Here is an 18,559-nt window from a genome sequence, read left to right on the forward strand (position 1 = left end):
CTTTGTGTCTGAGCATCCTGAGTCCCCACTGTGCTGGAGGAACTATTCCCCTGGCTGCTAGAGGAATTAGTCTACCCCAGCCTTGCCATTTCTGCCCCAACATTCCCAATATCTTCACTCAACACGGCAAATCTATTGGGATGTGTCAGCTCAGAAACAACCTGCCTCTCCCTATTGCCCCTGCTTCCCCTTCTAACTGTCACCCAGCTGCCTACCTGCTCCTCACTAACGGCAACCAAGCTACCTATCTGCTCCTCACTAACAGCGCCACCATCTGCACCACTAATCGAAGCAAGGGCCTGCTCAGTGAGCTCTAATTCCCTTTCAAGATTTCCAATGTCCCTCAATATTGCAAGTTGCCTCTTCAGATCAGCAATCTCTGACTCTAAAGAGACCACCCGATCACACCTCTCACATCTCTCACAGCAGTTTGCTCCTTGGACCAGCTGCTCCAAGTGCACATACATGTGGCAAGATGTGTGTGTGTGTGTGTTTGCTAACTTTATTCAGGAAACCTTCCCAAAGGGTACTGTATATTCCAGAACATATTTTGAGTCAGTTTGCAGAGAGTGTCCCCATGCCAAGAGCCTAATAATGTTTTTTTTTTATCAAGTGTTGTTACCAGACATCAAACAAGCTGACCCATGACATGTTATACAATGGGAAACCGATCTGGGTCAGCCAACAGTCCCAGAAACATGGAACGACATATGGGAGGCCACAGATTCAGTATCTATAAATATTCCAATAAAAGAGAATAGTTATAAAGTATCATGTGTCTGGTACTTGACCCGAGAAAAACAAAATAAAATATTTGGGCAAACTATCCCTCTGTGCTACAGAGGCTGTGGTCAAATAGACAATTTCCTGCACATGTGTTCCAAGATTGTGAAGCTCTGGAGATCAGTGATATATATATATATATATATATATACACAAGAACAAACAATTATTATAATTATATGATAAATGCCACATTAGGACTTTCACTGATGCCTGATCCACCGGAGAGCGCTATTAAACAAACACATTCCAGGTATCCAAATAGAAAGTGTAAGCTCACCCTTCATACCTTCTCAGCCACGAGGTGTAAAAATAGCAACTGTGTGGAAAAAAATCAGCTCCCAGTATTCAGCCGATTATTGATCAAATATGGCAGATCCAAGGCTATGAGGAAATGACCACCGGAGAGATTCTTAGAAGTCTTTTACCCCTGGTTGAATGCAATGAGCACAACTGGTCCAAACACTAGTCTCCTCATATTATAAGCAAGGGGGCTAGCAGAAATATATATATTTATAGAAATACAGATAGCATTACACGAGATATTGTTACAAGAGTATACGCAGATCTGTTTGAATCACTTTAACCAACAAAGTCAATGAGGTCTGTATTAATGATGATGCCAAAAACAAAGTACCACCCCCTTCCCTTTATTTCCTTTCTGTATCCTACCGACCCCCTCCCCGTTTTATTTTCTGTACCCCCCAATGCAATAAAATAAACCGTGTTTACATTTTGTTAAAATAAATGAAAGAAGCTCAGAGAGAGCGCGAGAGAAAAATAATCTTCCACAAGAGCACAGCGTTAAAAGGGAGAAAGATTTTACTAGAGTACCCAGTGATTTGAATAGCTCCCTGAACACATCTTTATGCAATGTGGATAGGTACCTGTGCACAAAAAGGAGAACACTAGGGATACCTGGGATATATGCAAAGCATATTTAAATGGATTAAATTGGCAGGTATCTCAGGCATGCTTGTGCACAGGTATTTGTCTATGTATTGCATAAAGATGTGTTTTGGGAGCAATATATGTCACTGTCACTTGGTACAGTACTGTAGCAAAATTGTTTCTCTTTCTCCCTCTCCCTCTATCTTATTTGAAGCTAACTTAGGGCAGTGCTAATTTATCCTGATGTTAAGCTTGTGATAATGAGTTCCACAATAGCCATATTTTTCCATATAATTAACTTTGAGTATATGCGCTAAACTTCAGGGAAAATAACGCCTGTTACTAATTTAAGGCAACCTAACGTTATTTGGGCTGATTTAACGGGGCCTAGTGTATTTATCATCCAATTAACATATTATGTGCATGTCAACTTACCGTGCACCCCACAACTCTCACAGCCGCCACCAGGCTATGTTCTTTCAGAACTAAGGCTGTCTCACATTTTAATCTGGTCTGTAACTGTTACATACGCCTATAACATATGTTATCTTTAACAGTGCATGCAATGTCTTGTATATAATGTAAAACCCTTTACACTTAATGTAACTATGTATTTGTAATCATGTGCTTGTCATCATAACTCTATGCCCAGGACATACTTGAAAACGAGAGGTAACTCTCAATGTATTAATTCCTGGTAACACATTTTATAAAAAATAAATTAAAAAAAAATGTTTGTCCATTCTGACTATATATAACCAGGGACAAATACAAAACTCGTTTTCAAGTACAGTATGTCCTGGGTACAAAATAATCATTTGAAAACATTATTTACAGTAACAAATATGTTTAAAGTATGAAACAGTCAGTCTTAAAAGGACGTAGACTGGAGGCGGTTCTAAGAGACTCGGGTAAATTGTTCCAGATGTGAGTTATTTGGTAAGTAAAGGAAGAGCGAACCGATTCTTTATTGAACCATTAGCAGGTTTTTGGAGGTGGATCTAAGGAGATAAGTGCTGTGTACAGTAGGGATGAGAAGCCTGCTCAGATGGTTGGGGAACTTGTCTAGAAACTATTTGATCGCAAGACAGGAAAGATATTTGTTGTGCCTAGACACAAAGGGTGTCCAACCTAGTCTAATTAGCATATCACGATGGTGGGTATTAAAGTTATATAATAAGACAAAGCAGCATATTGAGTTGTAAAGAATGTCAAGTTTGCCAAGGTGAGTTTGGGGTGCTGTACCATACACTATGTCACTATAGTCAATAATTGGCATTAGTATCTGCTGTGCGATACACTTTCTGACCAATGGGCTTAGGCAGGATTTATTTCTATAAAGAACACACAGTTTGGAATAGATTTTGGATGTCGGATTTGGATCCTTCTCAGCTCGGCCAGTTCCTTTGAGCCGTGGATTTCTGTGAATCAGTATCAAAAAGGGCAATTCATCTTCTCTGGATTTTTTATATAACCAACAACCCAATCTGCAGATTCTGTAATCCGCAGGTGGATTTTAACAATGCAATCCACAGATCCGCTGGTGGATTTTAACAATCGAATCTATGGATTCAATCCGCAGATTGCATTATTACTATCCACTTGTGTATTGCTGAATCCGCAGATTGGATTGTTAAAATCCACCAGCGGATCCAGTGGCAGTTTTTAATTAATCCGCACGGATTGAAACTGGAACAATCCGTCATTGGATTTTACACCGCGGAACAGATTTTGAATGGAAAATTCGGGAAATTCTGCAAAACGGATTTTGACGGTTTTCGTCCATCTCTACTGTGCGTGTTCCAATTCCATACTGGATCTCATTGCAGATTCTTAGTAGGGTCAAGTTACGAGTTTCAAGTTAAGTTGAAGCACAATCTTTTTTTGAGGTCTTGACTCTTGCATGCCATTCCCGACTTATGTGTGTACTGTAATATTTGCATTTTCAATCCAATTTTTTTTGGGGGGGGGCGGGGAAGCTTGAAGAGACATCCCAACTGAACTAGTCTCAGTAGTGTTATATACAATTTACTTGCTTGTTTACCAATAACAAAAATGTCTACATTCATTTAAAAAAACTGACACATCCAGTGTTTGGGTTCATATGCTAGAAGGGTATAAAATGCAGTTTGGAGATAAATTGTAAGCACAGTGAGCATGTGACACAGATTAGCTCACCCTGATAACAAGAGGCCTATTCATTAAACTTTGATACTGACAATGCACAATCGCCTGAGACGGCGTGCACTTCTGTTCTATCCAGTAAGAATGATCTAAACATAGAAAATGCCCGATTTGCATACAGTATGAATGGAAATTGTCAGTACTACAAAATTGTTGTGCAACACAAAATCAATTAAAAATATGCGGCAACATCGTCCACCACCTTCAATTTGACGTAAACCCTAAAATGTTATACATTGAAAATATGCATAATTCTGTTTTCATTGATATTATATTAATCAGAGATTCTACCTCAGGGATGCATCAAAAATAATTTCAAATAATAAATTATGTGTCATATGTACTGTATGAAGTCTTCATACGTCATTATTTTATATAACATTTTTTTTGTGCATCAAAATTGTAGTGCTAAAAAGTAACACGAACCTTCAAACAAAATTGCTAATTTTTGAGGGTTTGCATTACTTTTTAGGTCTACAATTTTGATGCACAAAAAAAGTTAAATAAAACCTTAATATGTAGACCCCGAGGCTTTTGCACTTGATTTTTCTATAAAATGCGGAATATGGCAAAATACTTTAAAAACACAGTCATGTTATAACAAGACACAAGCCCATTCACACACACCACATGCAATATTTAATAGTAAAAAATTCTGTGTCTTTAGGCAACTTTATGTAGGAACAGTTTGTACATTTCTTTTGATGTCTTCTCATTTTGTGGCACAGTTTTGATGTTATCAGTGTCAGTGCTTCCAAAGAATGAACTGTCTCTCTTTTTTTGAAACAAGGAAATAGGAAATGTGAATCCGGCGTTTTGTTCTGCCTTTTTCATGTTTTGTAAAAGATTATATTGCTTGAATGCAGCTATTCTAAGTTATCTAGATTTAAATTTCAATGGAATATAATACAACAAAAAACCTTCACAAGTGTTCAGACAAATACAGTTGCAGATGTAATTATCACCTGTGCAACTCCGCTGCTACAAAGCACATTAAGTAACTACAGTTTGCAAGCTAAGCCATAAAAGTATCTCACTCCTGTAAATGTATGAATACACATAAATATACATTTTGTGGCTTAAAGTATTATAAACAAGTGATAAATTCACTCTAATTCCTTCTTCATTTTTATTTAGGTACTTTTGCTGTTGTGTCCTTGTGCTTGATACTGTCTCATTAAAGGAGCACTGATGGCAACACTATGCTTTTAAAACAAAAAAATAGGATTGCAGGGTCTCCGGAGCTGATCCGCGTTGATTTGAGCTCCGGAGACTCCGCGCTTCCCGAGATATGCACCTCTGTAGGGGCTGCTGGTATCTCTGTGCAGTTTAAAGCTTCTGGATACTTGGGCCAATAGGAAGTGACGAGGGATGACATTGTGGCTTCCTATTGCCCCGCAGGACCCGGGACTTTTAAACCGCCACATTGAGCGCCCAGCCGGGACTCCAACAGGCAGCACCAATGGAGGTAAGTATATCTGGAAGCAGGGGCCCCCCGAGCTGAATTCAATGCGGTTCAGCTCCGGAGATCCTACTTCATAACTATTTAAAAAAAAATGAAAAGCATAGTGTTGCATGAAGGGCCCCTTTAAATGCTGCCATATATCTAAACATCGGTATGTTTGTCGGTATTATCTTCCATATCATATCCATGATTTTTCTCCGGGAACAGTTTTGCTTTGACATGATGCCGCAGAGTGGGGTGATTCACGCAGAGTGGAGGTTTGCTTTGGTACCACGATTTTAAGAGGTTGTTCACCTGCTCGTGGTCAGTGATCCCGTGCAAATGATCTTCTTCATCCTCTTTCTTCTTGGTGTTAAAATGCCCTATCTTCATTTCATTGTGCATGCTCTCAAAGAAATGCAGGATGCACTTGTGGGCAAAGTCCCGGGCGTGCTCGCAGCAGGTCTCGTCAAAAATCTTTTGCTCGATATCAATATAGTTGCTCCAGTAGCGTGTCTGCAGGAAAGCGGTCTGGTCAAAGCAGGGCTTGAGGGTGCGGGCAAGAAAAGCTAGAACAATGAGAAATAACAGGATGCTCCATCCAATGGCCTAAACGAGAAAAACGGAAATAATTAGTAAAAACCTAGTATCTCGCATAAAAACTGAGATATATATATTGTAAGAGACATGTGTAGAGGTACAACCAAGGAGACAGATTTGGGCAAGTTAAACCATGGTTTTTATTCAGCCCATCACTTTAAGCAATACATTTTAAGGAAGCACACACATAAATAAACATCCTATCCCTTTGTAAGGGCTAACTCACTTTCCCAGTCCCTCTCTGCAGGGCTGGGAGGATAAGCCTCTTTCCAACCTATGACCCCAAAGTCCAAAGAGGTACCTGTAAGTTGGGAGCCCTTTATGTCAATGTCTGGGTTGGTGTCCGTTGGAGGGACACCCTCTGGGGGGCTCCAGAGCCCGCTGTGCCCTGGAAGAGATCTGGTTCCTGATGTCTTATGGGCAGCACAGTCCTTCTGTGCTCAAGACAATGTTTATGTGAGTCTCTTACTGGCAACACAGCCCATCTGTGCTCAGGAGATCCCATTCATTTCAAGCAGGAGGCTTTTCAACCTGTCTGATGAGCCAGGTGGTGACTGGTTAATTGTCTCTAGCTGCAATTAACCAGCTCCCTGATGGATTCCTCAGACCAATACAGGCTTTCTATTGAAGCCCCTTTAGACAGGATTAAGGCCAGTTACATATATATTTACTAAGTATTGTGTGTTCGAAATCTGAACTTAACGAACTTCGAAGTTAGTTCATTGGATATTAGACATTGGGGCCAGGACCTGAGAAAGACTCACCCTCGGATTTCTTTTTTTAATTTTTTTTTTAATAAACTGGGCAAATGTTAGAGTTCATGAATGACAAAACCCACACAAACTTTTGCAAACATTTTCAAATTTGGAAAGTTACACCCATTTTTTTTCAAAGTGTCGTGTTTATTTTGAGGGGTTTTTCCATCATTTTGAAAAAATATATAAACCAAAACCAATGAGTTTGAGCAAAATCAAAAAAGGTTTTTTTTTTTTTTTAGAACTAGAACCAAAATACCGGGAAGGTGCCCGCCATTAATATGCACATTGATCGGGCTGCCATTGCTTTGTCTACACCAGTGGTGCTCAACTCCAGTCCCCAAGAGCCCCCGACAGGTCAGGTTTAAAGAATATCCCAGCTTCAGCATAGGGATATTCAGTTAAAGACTGAGCCACTGATTGAGCCACCTGTGATGAAGCAGGGATATCCTGAAAATCTGACCTGTTGGGGAGTCTCGCGGGCTGGAGTTGAGAACCCCCGAAGGGTAGCTCAAGGGTGTGAGCAATTTGTTGCCGTTTGCTAATGTTTGGTAATGTTAACACTGCTCTATTTTAACTCACTAGCCCTTTTATTCCCTGTACCCAATTTTCCAATTTACCTGGCCTTATAGATTGTAAGCTCCATGAGACAGGGCCTCTTCTAACACATTGCAGGCGTATCCTACCTCTTCTAACACAATTTTAATCTTGTCTGTAACTGTTACATATGCCAATAATCATATCTCTGCAGCATTTGATACTGTGGACCACCCTCTCCTCCTTCACATTCTCCACGCTCTTGGTATTCGTAACAAAGCTCTTACCTGGATCTCCACTTACCTCTCCCATCGTACTTTCAGTGTCTCTTCTGCTAACACCTCCTTCTCCTCTATCGAGCTCTCTGTGGCGTACCCCAGGGCTCTGTCCTTGGACCCCTTCTCTTTTCTCTGTACACACTTTCTCTAGGTGACCTAATCACATCTCTTGGGTTCAAATATCACCTCCATGCTGACGACACACAAATGTACTTTTCAACCCCTGAACGTACACCTGCTGTACAGACCAAACTTTCTGAATGTCTCTCTGGAATATCATCCTGGATGTTCCTCTGCCGACTTAAACTCAACATGTCAAAAAAAGAACTCCTCATATTTCATCCCAAACCTGGCCCCACTACCTCCTTCCACATTATTGTTGGAAGTTCTGTCATACACCCAATAGCGCAAGCACGCTGCCTAGGGGTCAGGGTCACACTCGACCCCTCTCTCACGTTCAAAATGTATCTAAAATCTTTTTTCTCTGCAGTATTACCAAGATACGCCCTTTCCTCTGTTGCTCCACTGCTAAAACTCTGACTCAGACCCTCATTCTCTCCCGTCTCGATTACTGTAACCTCCTGCTTTCTGGCCTTCCTGCCTCTCACCTGTCTCCCCTACAATCTATCCTAAACGCTGCTGCCAGAATCACTCTGCTCTTTCCTAAATGTCTCAGCGTCTCCCCTGCTGAAATCCCTCTCCTGGCTTCCTATTAAATCCTGTATCACACATGCAATTCTCCTCCTCACTTTTAAAGCTTTACACTCTTCTGCTCCTCCTTACATCTCAGCCCTAATTTCTCACTATGCATCATCCCGACTCTTGCGTTCTGCTCAAGGATGTCTCCTCTCCTCTTTGTATCGAAAGCCCTGGCCGCCTTTAACCTTTCTCACTGACTGCCCCACACCCCTGGAATGCCCTTCAGCTCAATACCCGACTAGCACCCTCTCTATCCACCTTAAGACACACTTGCTTAACAAAGCATATGAGTAGCTCCATGGCTAATACTATACATGATACATAAAGCTTGGCCCCCTGCAGACGCACTTACCAGAACTCCCTCCTACTGTCTCTGTACGTTCTTCCTACCTACCAATTAGATTGTAAGCTCTTCGGAGCAGGGACTCCTCTTCCTAAATGTTAATTTTTATGTCTGAAGCACTTATTCCCATGACCTGTTATTTATATTATTTATTTATATGATTGTCACGTGTATTACAATAGTGAAGCGCTATGCATATTAATGGCGCTATATAAATAAAGACATAATACATACATGTCTCTAACTTACCATGAAATGTCTGTGAATTGAATGTATAACCTCTGTTCATTTAATGTAACCATGTAGTGTTAGCATAACTCTGTGCCTAGGACCTACTTGAAAGCAAGAGTTAACTCTCAGTGTATTACTTCCTGGTAAAACATTTTAGAAATAAATAAAAAACGGAAATGCATAACTATGCTTTGGCCCCAGGCGTATGTGGTCAATTCTTATGGAAAAACAGTAATTTTTTTATATACAATTTCTCTCGCCCTTCTACATTAATCCCTGAAACCTAGGTTATTGTATAACATCATACAGCACACGATGCCTCTATTTACATCAGTTTAGTTCACTTAGTTATTTCTTTGCCATATAGCAGCGGTGCGCAAACTGGGGGGCGTGGGATTTTCTAAGGGGGGCTTTTCCCCCAGGCATGTCATTTAAATGCCGGTGGGAGGCGCGAGGCCTCTGCAACTTCACTTACCTGTCTCAGCCGGCTCTTCCCTGACACGTCGCCATGACAACACGGGGGTCAAATGGCAACGCGTCACATGACGTTGTGCATGGAGCCCGAGAGCAGGTAAGGAGGGGGGGCGTAGGCAAGGGGGAGCGTGAAATTAAAAGTTTGCGCACCCCTGCCATATAGGATCAGCTAAATTATGGATTAGGGGTTCTCAACTCCAGTCCTTAAAACCGCCCCTCCTCCACAACAGGTCAGGTTTTCAGGATATCCCTACTTCAGCACAGGTGGCTCAATCAGTCCCTGCTTCAGCACAGGTAGCTCAATGAGAGCCACCTGTGCTGAAGCAGTGATATCCTGACCTGTTGGGGGAGTCTTTAGGACTGGAGTTGAGCACCGCTGACCTAAATAACTAACCTACCCTGAAGTATTCTCCTGTTTGCCACTGACCCCGGCTCTGACCCCGCAGGAGCTCCACGCCCCACCTTCCCCAGCCTGTTTATTTTACGCATGCTTATATTATTTAGATCCGTAAAAGAGAGCTACCGCAACCTATCTGTAACAATCCTTGCACGGTTTGGGAAGGTACAGTGAGCAATCTTAGCCTGATGAGCTAAATATTTCAACATGTCGGGCATATGTCACACAAAACTGATCACAGCATCTTAGTGAGCCTAAAGGTGTTATACATGAGGGGGTATGGGACTGTGTTGTTGAAGATGCATCAATTACCTGTGACCAGCATTTCAGGTATCTGGAAACTGCTTTTCTCGAAGTGTTATTTCTCATCAGTTCATCCTCCTTACAAGGCACCCTGTAGAGCAGGAGTTGCATTTCTGGAGAAGTATTATTTGCAAAGCCGGGGAATTTGTCTGAATCCACCGAGCCACTAAATGCACAGACAAAGCACTTCCCATCCAGGAGGGTGGTAAGAATCCAGACCACAGGAGCGATCATAGCCCTCTGGATGACAGAGGAGCACATGTACCTGTCATCAGTAACAAAAATACAAAGTAATCACCTGTGTGCATCGGTAACAGCATGTTCAACCCTAGTGTCAATAACACTACACATGGGTGACCAAGCAAGCTTACAACATCATACTAAAATACTGTAGCATAAAGCAACATATGGCTGCAAAATGAGATTGAAAGTGCAACGTGGTTACAAAATTACTATTTTACAACATGGCATGGCTGTGAAAATACAACTTGCGTTATTAGTGCATGTCTTGCCTCACACGCATAGGCCCAGATTTACTAAATGGTGCCAAGCTCTTAGAGACTGCATGCACCATTGAGATGCACATAAGGTGCGCAATGGCATAGCATGTCTAACAAATCTGGGCCATACAGAAGACGTCATGCCCACCTGTTCACTACCCTTTGATTGTGTCACCCTCTAAAGTGTCTGTTTTGTGTGACCCTCTTAGAATTTTTAATTCTGTTGTATAATAGATCACAGGTGTCTTTTTTTACATTTTTTACGATTTGATCTATGAAGATGATGGTTCATGAAAAGGTCCTACAGCAAACCTCCCTAATGTAAAAATATATATCTGTTTAAACAGCAAAAAAGTCTCGTTAAAGGTTAGTGTCAAAAGTAGAAGTGAACAGGATCTGAGATGCTATTGATGGGTTAATCAGGAATCTACATACTACATAAATATATCACACTTCAGCCAGTATACACATACACACATTGCACACATACAGTATATATATATATATATACACTGTATGTGTATTTTATTTATCAACTGTATATTAATAGTATATATATATACTCCCCTTGATAAAGATCTCTCTCCGGGATCGAAACGTTGTATTGTGCAAGTATACCTGTTTTACAATATATTTCTTTATTTTGAATTGCTGAGTGCTGTTGCCTTATTACCTATTGATGGTATTGATATATATATCAATACTATCTCAAGGTAATAAGGCAACAGCACTCAGCAATTCAAAATAAAGAAATATATTGTAAAACAGGTATACAGTACTTGCACAATACAACGTTTCGATCCCGGAGAGAGATCTTTATCAAGGGGAGTATATATATATACTATTAATATACAGTTGATAAATAAAATATATCAAACTCACTGCAATGTTTTTTGGGAGACTTTGCAACAAAGATACATCACATAAAGACACATTTAAAACACCTACTTGACTATAGCCAGATCTTTTTTTCTTCTGCCAGTCGGTCTTTTCCACTCTTCTATCATTATCACAGATTGTCTGTTTACAATGAGACCACAAAGGAAGAGAGCCACTGGTGGGACAAACATGATCCCCATGCCATATATCATGTTATACATGGGCAGACAGGGGCAGTTAAAGTCCAAAATATTGTAAATCTTTACACTAGCCAAGGCTAAGATTGCGCAAATCCCATTCGTTACTGACTCAGAGTTGGACTGAAAGTACTGAAATATCATTTTAAACCGATCCATGGTTTGCTGATTTGGTATCTATAAGCAAGAAGTCTCCGGAAACAGCCTGTTTCACTCTTCACTGGAGGCCAGGTGTCCCTTTGTAGTACGTTTTATTTCATGAACTAAATCTCCAACATCAGAAAGAAAATACAGTAATATTTAAGTGATGGTCCAAAGATTGAAATGTTTGATAATTCTTTATTAAATTCTTTAGCCAAAAGGTCTTGGTACGGTTGGAAGAGTCCTACGGCAAAGTAGGCACCTGTTTGCCGGAGATGGTACCATAAAGGTTTGCTGCAGATCTGTAAATAAAGTTTTGAAGGTAGAAGCACTTCTGCATCTACTGTGACCTTCTCTTATTACCAATGGGTTTTCTTTTCATTAAAGATGCCTGTTCCTTTGAGTTTGGGATTTGGTCTCGGGAGCATCTAAATTCTTGATTGTTCCTGTAGTCTCCTTCCTGGAGAAGGATGTTTCAGAGGATGATGCTGTGGATCACTTGCTTGTTCATTGTTATGTAAACTTCATGGGCTGCGCTAGGCTTTTGAAGGTAAATGAGCTAGTCAAATATAGTTGTTTGCTTATCTGCCTTTATTGGCAGCTGTCTTCAAAGGGTTATTATTATTATTATAACCAGCATCAGAATGAGTCTTTCCAGAACACAAATACACAAGTTCTAATTATTATTAGAACAATATTAGCTATTTAATGAAAGTATATGAAACTTCATATAGAAAACAAATGTATGCTTTCTGTAGTACAAAAATAATAATAATAATAATAGCATGTTCTTGTATAGCGCTGCTAGTTTTACAGAGACATTTTTGCAGACACAGGTTCCTGCCCCGTGGAGCTTACAATCTATGTTTTTGGTGCCTGAGGCACAGGGAGATAAAGTGACTTGCCCAAGGTCACAAGGAGCTGACACCAGGAATTGAACCAGGTTCCCCTGCTTGAAACTCAGTACCAGTCAGTGTCTTTACTCACTCCTACAAGAAAAATTGATCAAATAAAAAAAACACACAATTATAGAATGTATCTCCCATTAGTAAGCGGCTATTACTCATGTAAATGTATAGCAGTCACCAGCCCCTTCATATAGAAATCTATAATGTTCTGTACACATTGTTCAATAATAGACTTCCTAATGTTATCCATTGATGGCGTAGAATATTGTAATTATTATTACATGTCAAATGACCAAGTTAAATGAACTGACATGTAAATATTAATGTATAAAGAAGAGATTTTTTGCAAATCTCAGCCTGTGGGGAAAACTCAACCACACACACGCACACGCACACGCACACGCACACGCATACACACCAGATACATGCACCATTCACACACCATACAACAGAAAAGCACCATACTGGTGTAGGATATTTGGTCGTGGGCCGCTTCGCTGTGACCAAGTGACCGTCGGTGAACTTGCCCCCAGGACATTTACCCGTCGGCTGCTTCACCACCAAGGTAAGTCCCCAACGTTATCCCTTAGCCTAAAACGCCCTAATGTTAACCCCTAATACTGATGCTACCCCCTACCCTAAAAATCTTCATATACATATAGACACATCATACATGCACCATATAAACGTGCACACACCATACAGGCTACATGAATACGCATACATGATACATACACACGCACTATATACATGTACACAGATTTATCATATCACCGCTCTTCCCCCCACGTGTGTGTGTGTGTGTGTGTGTGTGTGTGTGTGTGTGTGTGTGTGTGTGTGTGTGTGTGTGTGTGTGTGTGTGTGTGTGTGTGTGTGTGTGTGTGTGTGTGTGTGTGTATACAGACACCAGTGAAAGTGCCCATCCATACTTTTGAGTATTTGTCATACATAACAAAAATACTTCTGTTTTTTTTTTTTTAACAATAACATGGGTCATAGCATAGTGTTGTGACAGTAAGCAGTACAATTGCTGGTAACTGGTGTTGAGTACATATTGATTTAGAACGCAAAAAAAATAAAAAGCATGTTTAAACCATAATAAGTACTGTATATACTTTTAATGAAAAGAGGTAACAAAAATAAATACGACGACTATTTTTACCATTAAGAATGTGTTTACCTTAGAATTCTCTTATACACAGTAATATTAAAGTTTGTTAAATTCTCTGCATTTATTACAATACATACAGTAGATTTGTTAGATTTCTAAGGAGAGAGCCCTCAACAGATTAGCATTATTTTCCGAATGAACGGAGTCTATCTAGGTAAATTTCCTATTTCTTGAAAAAAAATGTTGGAAAAACTCTGAATATCCCTCACACCATCTAATCTATCCAAAGAATAGTTTGCACTATTTCTAATTTCAGATCCTGCATAAGTGGCGGGTTAGGAGTTATCCAGTTTTCCAAGCTCAATTTCTTGGCCTGGGTTAAAGTATGACAAAATGTAAGTGGGGGTTTGGATGCAAAGTTAGGATTGTACCATGATTCAATGTTGCCATGCAGAATTGGTCTGTAATCCAAATGTAAGTTTAATGTCAGAGTTGAGTTCATTAATTGTTTTGCTTTATTCCAAAATGTTACCATTTTTCTACAGATCTAGAAGCAATGAATGAGATCAGTTTTGGAATGTATGCATTTGGGGCCTCGACCCTCCTCTGACTTAAGGTAAAGAGACCTTTGCCAAGGGGAGGTGTATGCTCTATTAAGCATTTTAAGTGTATTTATTGAAGAGTCACTGAAGACAAGAATTTCAATAAACTCCAAGGCTGCGTCCAGGGTGAGGAGACGCACACGTGCTCGCTCACGTTCGGCGAGTTTAAATAGCTTTTAATTGATGCAAGCGTCCAAAGTGCCGCTTGGTGCGCATGTGCACGTGTGCTCGGGCCGGAGCGGTGCTCGGGGAGACAGTTACATTGTTTTCCCAGCGATATGGCACGTCACGCGACCAGGTAAGAGCCAATGAGAGCACAGCAGTCACAATAACCAATCAGATGTATCTGAGGATGTGACGTCACGCTCCACTCCAGTCTGACACGCCCCCTCCCGTCTGTGGCACGCCCTGCCCTCGCTCGAGCACGCAGTGAGCAGGACAGCGAATCTCTCCTGCTCGGGCAGATGCTGACATCACGCCTCGTGCGCATCAGCACGCGTCTCCCCACCCTGGCCACAGCCCAATCATCTCCTACCCCAGTGGTGCTCAACTCCAGTACACAAGCCTCGCCCCACCCCCCAACAGGACTGGTTTTAAGGATATCCCAGCTTCAGTATAGGTGACTCAATCAGTCCCAGCTTCAGCACAGGTGGCTCGATCAGTTACTGCTTCCGCATAGGTGGCTCAATAAGAGGCTCAGTCAAAGACTGAGCCTCTGATTGTCACCTGTACTGAATCTGGGATATCCTGAAAACCTGAACTGTTAGGGGGGCTTTAGGACTGGAGCTGAACACCCCTGTCCTATAGGGTCAAAGGGAGGGGTGGGGGGCCATTGGGGAATTTCAGCTGAAAATGGCCCAATGGTCACTCAGTTAGTGTTAGGTTCTCCCAGCCAACCATGTCAAAAGCCTCTTCTGGGTCCAGGCTTAATATAAAAGAGGAAGAAAGACCATAACATACTAATTTAAGGACGACCTTATGTAGGTGTTTAGAAAGTTCAGTGTAACATGATTCAGATGCTTCTAACAGACATAAGATTACATGTCAGAATTAAATACCTCATGTCATAAAAAAAAGCAGCATGGAGCCCTTCGGCACCGGGGCACCTGACCACTGGGGCTAGGCTCCCCTCCCTTCTCTCTTCTCCCCCTCCCCTTTTTCCCCTCACCTTTGGTGCTAGATCACATGCCACATCCCCTCCCCCTGGGTGGGAAAGCAGTCTGTTCCCTGGGAAAGAAGTCCCGCCCGGCCCTTTGTGTGATAACATGACAGTGGTATTATTATATTGTATATTGTATTGTATTTGTTCCCTTTCAATACATATATATAATATATATATGTACATGGGAAGGAAAGACTTTGATGTCTGCCATGTTTGAGGTGGGCATTCCAAGGCATGTGTTATCTTCGTCGCCGCGGCTGTTGGGTGGGTAAGTGCACGGTAACCTTACCAGCAGGGGCTCTATGGTGTGGAAAATCCCTGTGGTGGATGGGGTTAGCGAGAGGGCAGGGCTCATTTGTGCGTGATTCTCTGGGACCAGTCTCGCTTAACGGCCGGGCCCGTGGGTGCCCGGCTTGGCGGGTCTTGTGGGCCATGGTTGGGGTGCCATCGGCCATTACCCGGGGGGGTACACGCTGGCAGGGTTTATTATTTGTGTAAATAAAGCTGCGGCCTTTGTGTTTTTATTTATTTATATGTGGGTTGGGGGTGGGAGGGGAGCTTTCTCTCAGGCTCTGAGGTCACGTTCCTTGTACATGGCATTTGTGACTTGGATATCAAAGACTTTCTCTTCTCACACACGAGGCAGGATGTGGTGACTCCACTGACTAACAATGACTAACGTCTTAGTATAAATATGGGTCTTAGATAACCAACAACGATCACTGATGATCATTCATCCGAATGGTCGACTTGTTAATGTCTGCCAATGGCTACAGAAAGTTTGTGAATGGAGTTTGGAATAAATACATACATTGAATTCTCCCCTGGCTACTAATAACTTTGATTACCTTCGACGTTTGAAATAGAAGCTTTGACAGTGCTGAGCAATTACAAATTCCCACATCTTTGATATTAACTATTTACATTTTTGGAATAGCGCAGGAGTGGCCAACTCCAATCCTCAAGGGTCTTCACCAGGTCAGGTTTTAAGGATATCCCTGCTTCAGCACAGGTGGCTCAATCAGTTGCTCAGTCAATGATTGAGCCACTGATTGCAACCTGTGCTGAAGCAGGGATATCCTTACCACTTGCCCAGTTGGTGGCCCTTGAGGATTGGAGTTGGCCACTCCTGATGTAGCGAGCTTTGCTTTTAACCTGTTGCGGGGCCCTCTGTGTATCATAGTGGCTGTTCAATCACAGCAAGATTCCAGAAGAAGCAGTAGCGAAACGCGTAGAATCGTTTGCACCCTGAGTGCTGGCAACCGGAGATACCCTTTCCAGCTTCATTCGCCCACACAGCTGACATCACAGGAAGTGACGTGGGAACCAGTAAGGAGCACAGATAGGACTGGGACCGGCTGAGAGACCAGGGTGTTTTCATACATCGAGATGTGCATTTTTTGTGTGCATGTGAGTGCACACTTGTTACCTGTTATGTGATTCCACATGATAAGTACAGGCATACAATACTATTGTGAGTCTCCCCTTTTCTTGAGGAACCCTGGAGAAATTGGCTTCATTTCTGGCTACCCACGAAGTTGCATCCCACCCTGCTCCAGTCAGAGAGAGACTGGGTCTCTGACATGCCAACTGTATAGAGGGAATTTGTGAGCGTAACACTTACCCTGTTTATAACACTTTTGAATTCATCCATCACTATTGTGCATTTTTTATTTGTTTTTACATATTATTCACGGGAACATCCACGCTCCCCTTATTTGGAAGAAATTGTTCAATCACAACTATGAATAATTTGCCAACTGGTCCAATAGAAGGGATCCCATATATTAATGCTGTAACCAGGGCCATCAACAGGGGGGACAAAGGGTACAGGCGTCCCGGGCCCCGTGAGTCAGGGGGGCCTGGCCGCTGGGTCCCCTGCACGGCCCTGCCCGTTTTTTTTTTTTTAAATGGTGGCGATCCCCAATGCGCGTGCGCTCAGGTACCGCAGGGCAAGCAGGGTGTCCGGCCTGCTGCCTGTGGGCCCGCTCCCCCCTCCCGCTCCCAATGTGGGACGGAGGGCAGAGAAGCGCCAACCCAGCATCCCCCGCGCACGTGCGCCAACCCAGAATGCCTTGCGCGCGCCTCCTGCCCCAGACAGCAGCCGCAGGGAATGCAGCAGCCGCCCGCAAGTCTCGCGCCCCGCCCCCCGTGCCCACCTCCTGCGCGCCAACCCAGCAGCAGCCACGGGGGATGCTGCAGCCGCCGCCAGTCTCGCCCCCCCCTCCACCCGCCCGCCAGTGTCACGCCCCCCCCCAGCCGCCCACCTCCCGTGCGCCCCTGTCACCCACCCAGTCACTGTCACTCACCCAGTCACTGTCACTCACCCAGTCACTGTCACTCACCCAGTCAATGTCACGCAGTTACGCACTGTTACTAACCCACCCAGTCACTCACCAAGTCACTAACCCACCCACTCACCCACCCAGTCACTAACCCACCCACTCACCCAGTCACTCACTAAGTCACTAACCCACCCACTCACCCACCCAGTCACTAACCCACCCACTCACCCAGTCACTAACCCACCCACTCACCCAGTCACTAACCCACCCACTCACCCAGTCACTAACCCACCTACTCACCCACTAACCCACTCACCAAGTCACTAACCCACCCACTCACCCAGTCACTAACCCACCCACTCACCCAGTCACTGTCACGCAGTTACGCACTGTTACTAGCCCACCCAGTCACTAAATGTCACTAACCCACACAGTCACTCACCAAGTCACTAACCCACCCACTCAGTCACTAACCCACCCACTCACTAACCCAGCCACTCACCCAGTCACTAACCCACCCACTCACCCAGTCACTAACCCACCTACTCACCCACTAACCAACCCACCCAGTCACTAAAGTCACAAAGTCACTAACCAAAGTCACTTACCCACCCACCCAGTCACTAACCAACCCACCCACCCACCCAGTCACTAACCCACCCACCCAGTCACTACAGTCATTAAAAGTCACTAACCAAAGTCACTAACCCACCCATCCAGTCACTAACCCGAGTCACTAACCCACTCACCCACCAACCCAGTCACTAACCCACCCACCACCCAGTCACTAACCCGCCACCCAGTCACTAACCCACCCATCACCCAGTCACTAACACAACCACCACTCAGTCACTG

At 43.0% G+C, this 18,559-nt stretch overlaps 1 protein-coding gene across 1 annotated transcript; it reads right to left on the reverse strand.

The window, feature by feature from the left end:
• Positions 1-4,332: 4,332 nt before the first annotated feature.
• CALHM3 (calcium homeostasis modulator 3) lies at positions 4,333-12,135 on the reverse strand. Its single transcript, XM_075610222.1, has 3 exons — positions 11,368-12,135; positions 9,929-10,184; positions 4,333-5,911 (listed from the first exon to the last, which is right to left on the reverse strand). Exons 1-3 carry the CDS (start codon positions 11,652-11,654, stop codon positions 5,465-5,467), a joined length of 990 nt encoding a protein of 329 aa, XP_075466337.1. The 5' UTR covers positions 11,655-12,135; the 3' UTR covers positions 4,333-5,464.
• Between the last annotated feature and the right edge of the window lie 6,424 nt (positions 12,136-18,559).

Source organism: Ascaphus truei, chromosome 8, assembly GCF_040206685.1.
Source record: "Ascaphus truei isolate aAscTru1 chromosome 8, aAscTru1.hap1, whole genome shotgun sequence".
In the NCBI taxonomy this organism is placed as follows: Eukaryota; Metazoa; Chordata; class Amphibia; order Anura; family Ascaphidae; genus Ascaphus; species Ascaphus truei.

Bases quoted from the DNA above. Each gene is read 5' to 3' on its own strand.
- CALHM3 (XM_075610222.1), bottom strand. From the start codon at position 11,654: ATGGATCGGTTTAAAATGATATTTCAGTACTTTCAGTCCAACTCTGAG. The intron at 10,185-11,367 runs GTAGGTGTTTTA...TACTGATGACAG, and splicing joins AAAGATCTGGCTATAGTCAA to GTACATGTGCTCCTCTGTCA. The intron at 5,912-9,928 runs GTAATTGATGCA...TTTCTCGTTTAG, and splicing joins ACCTGAAATGCTGGTCACAG to GCCATTGGATGGAGCATCCT.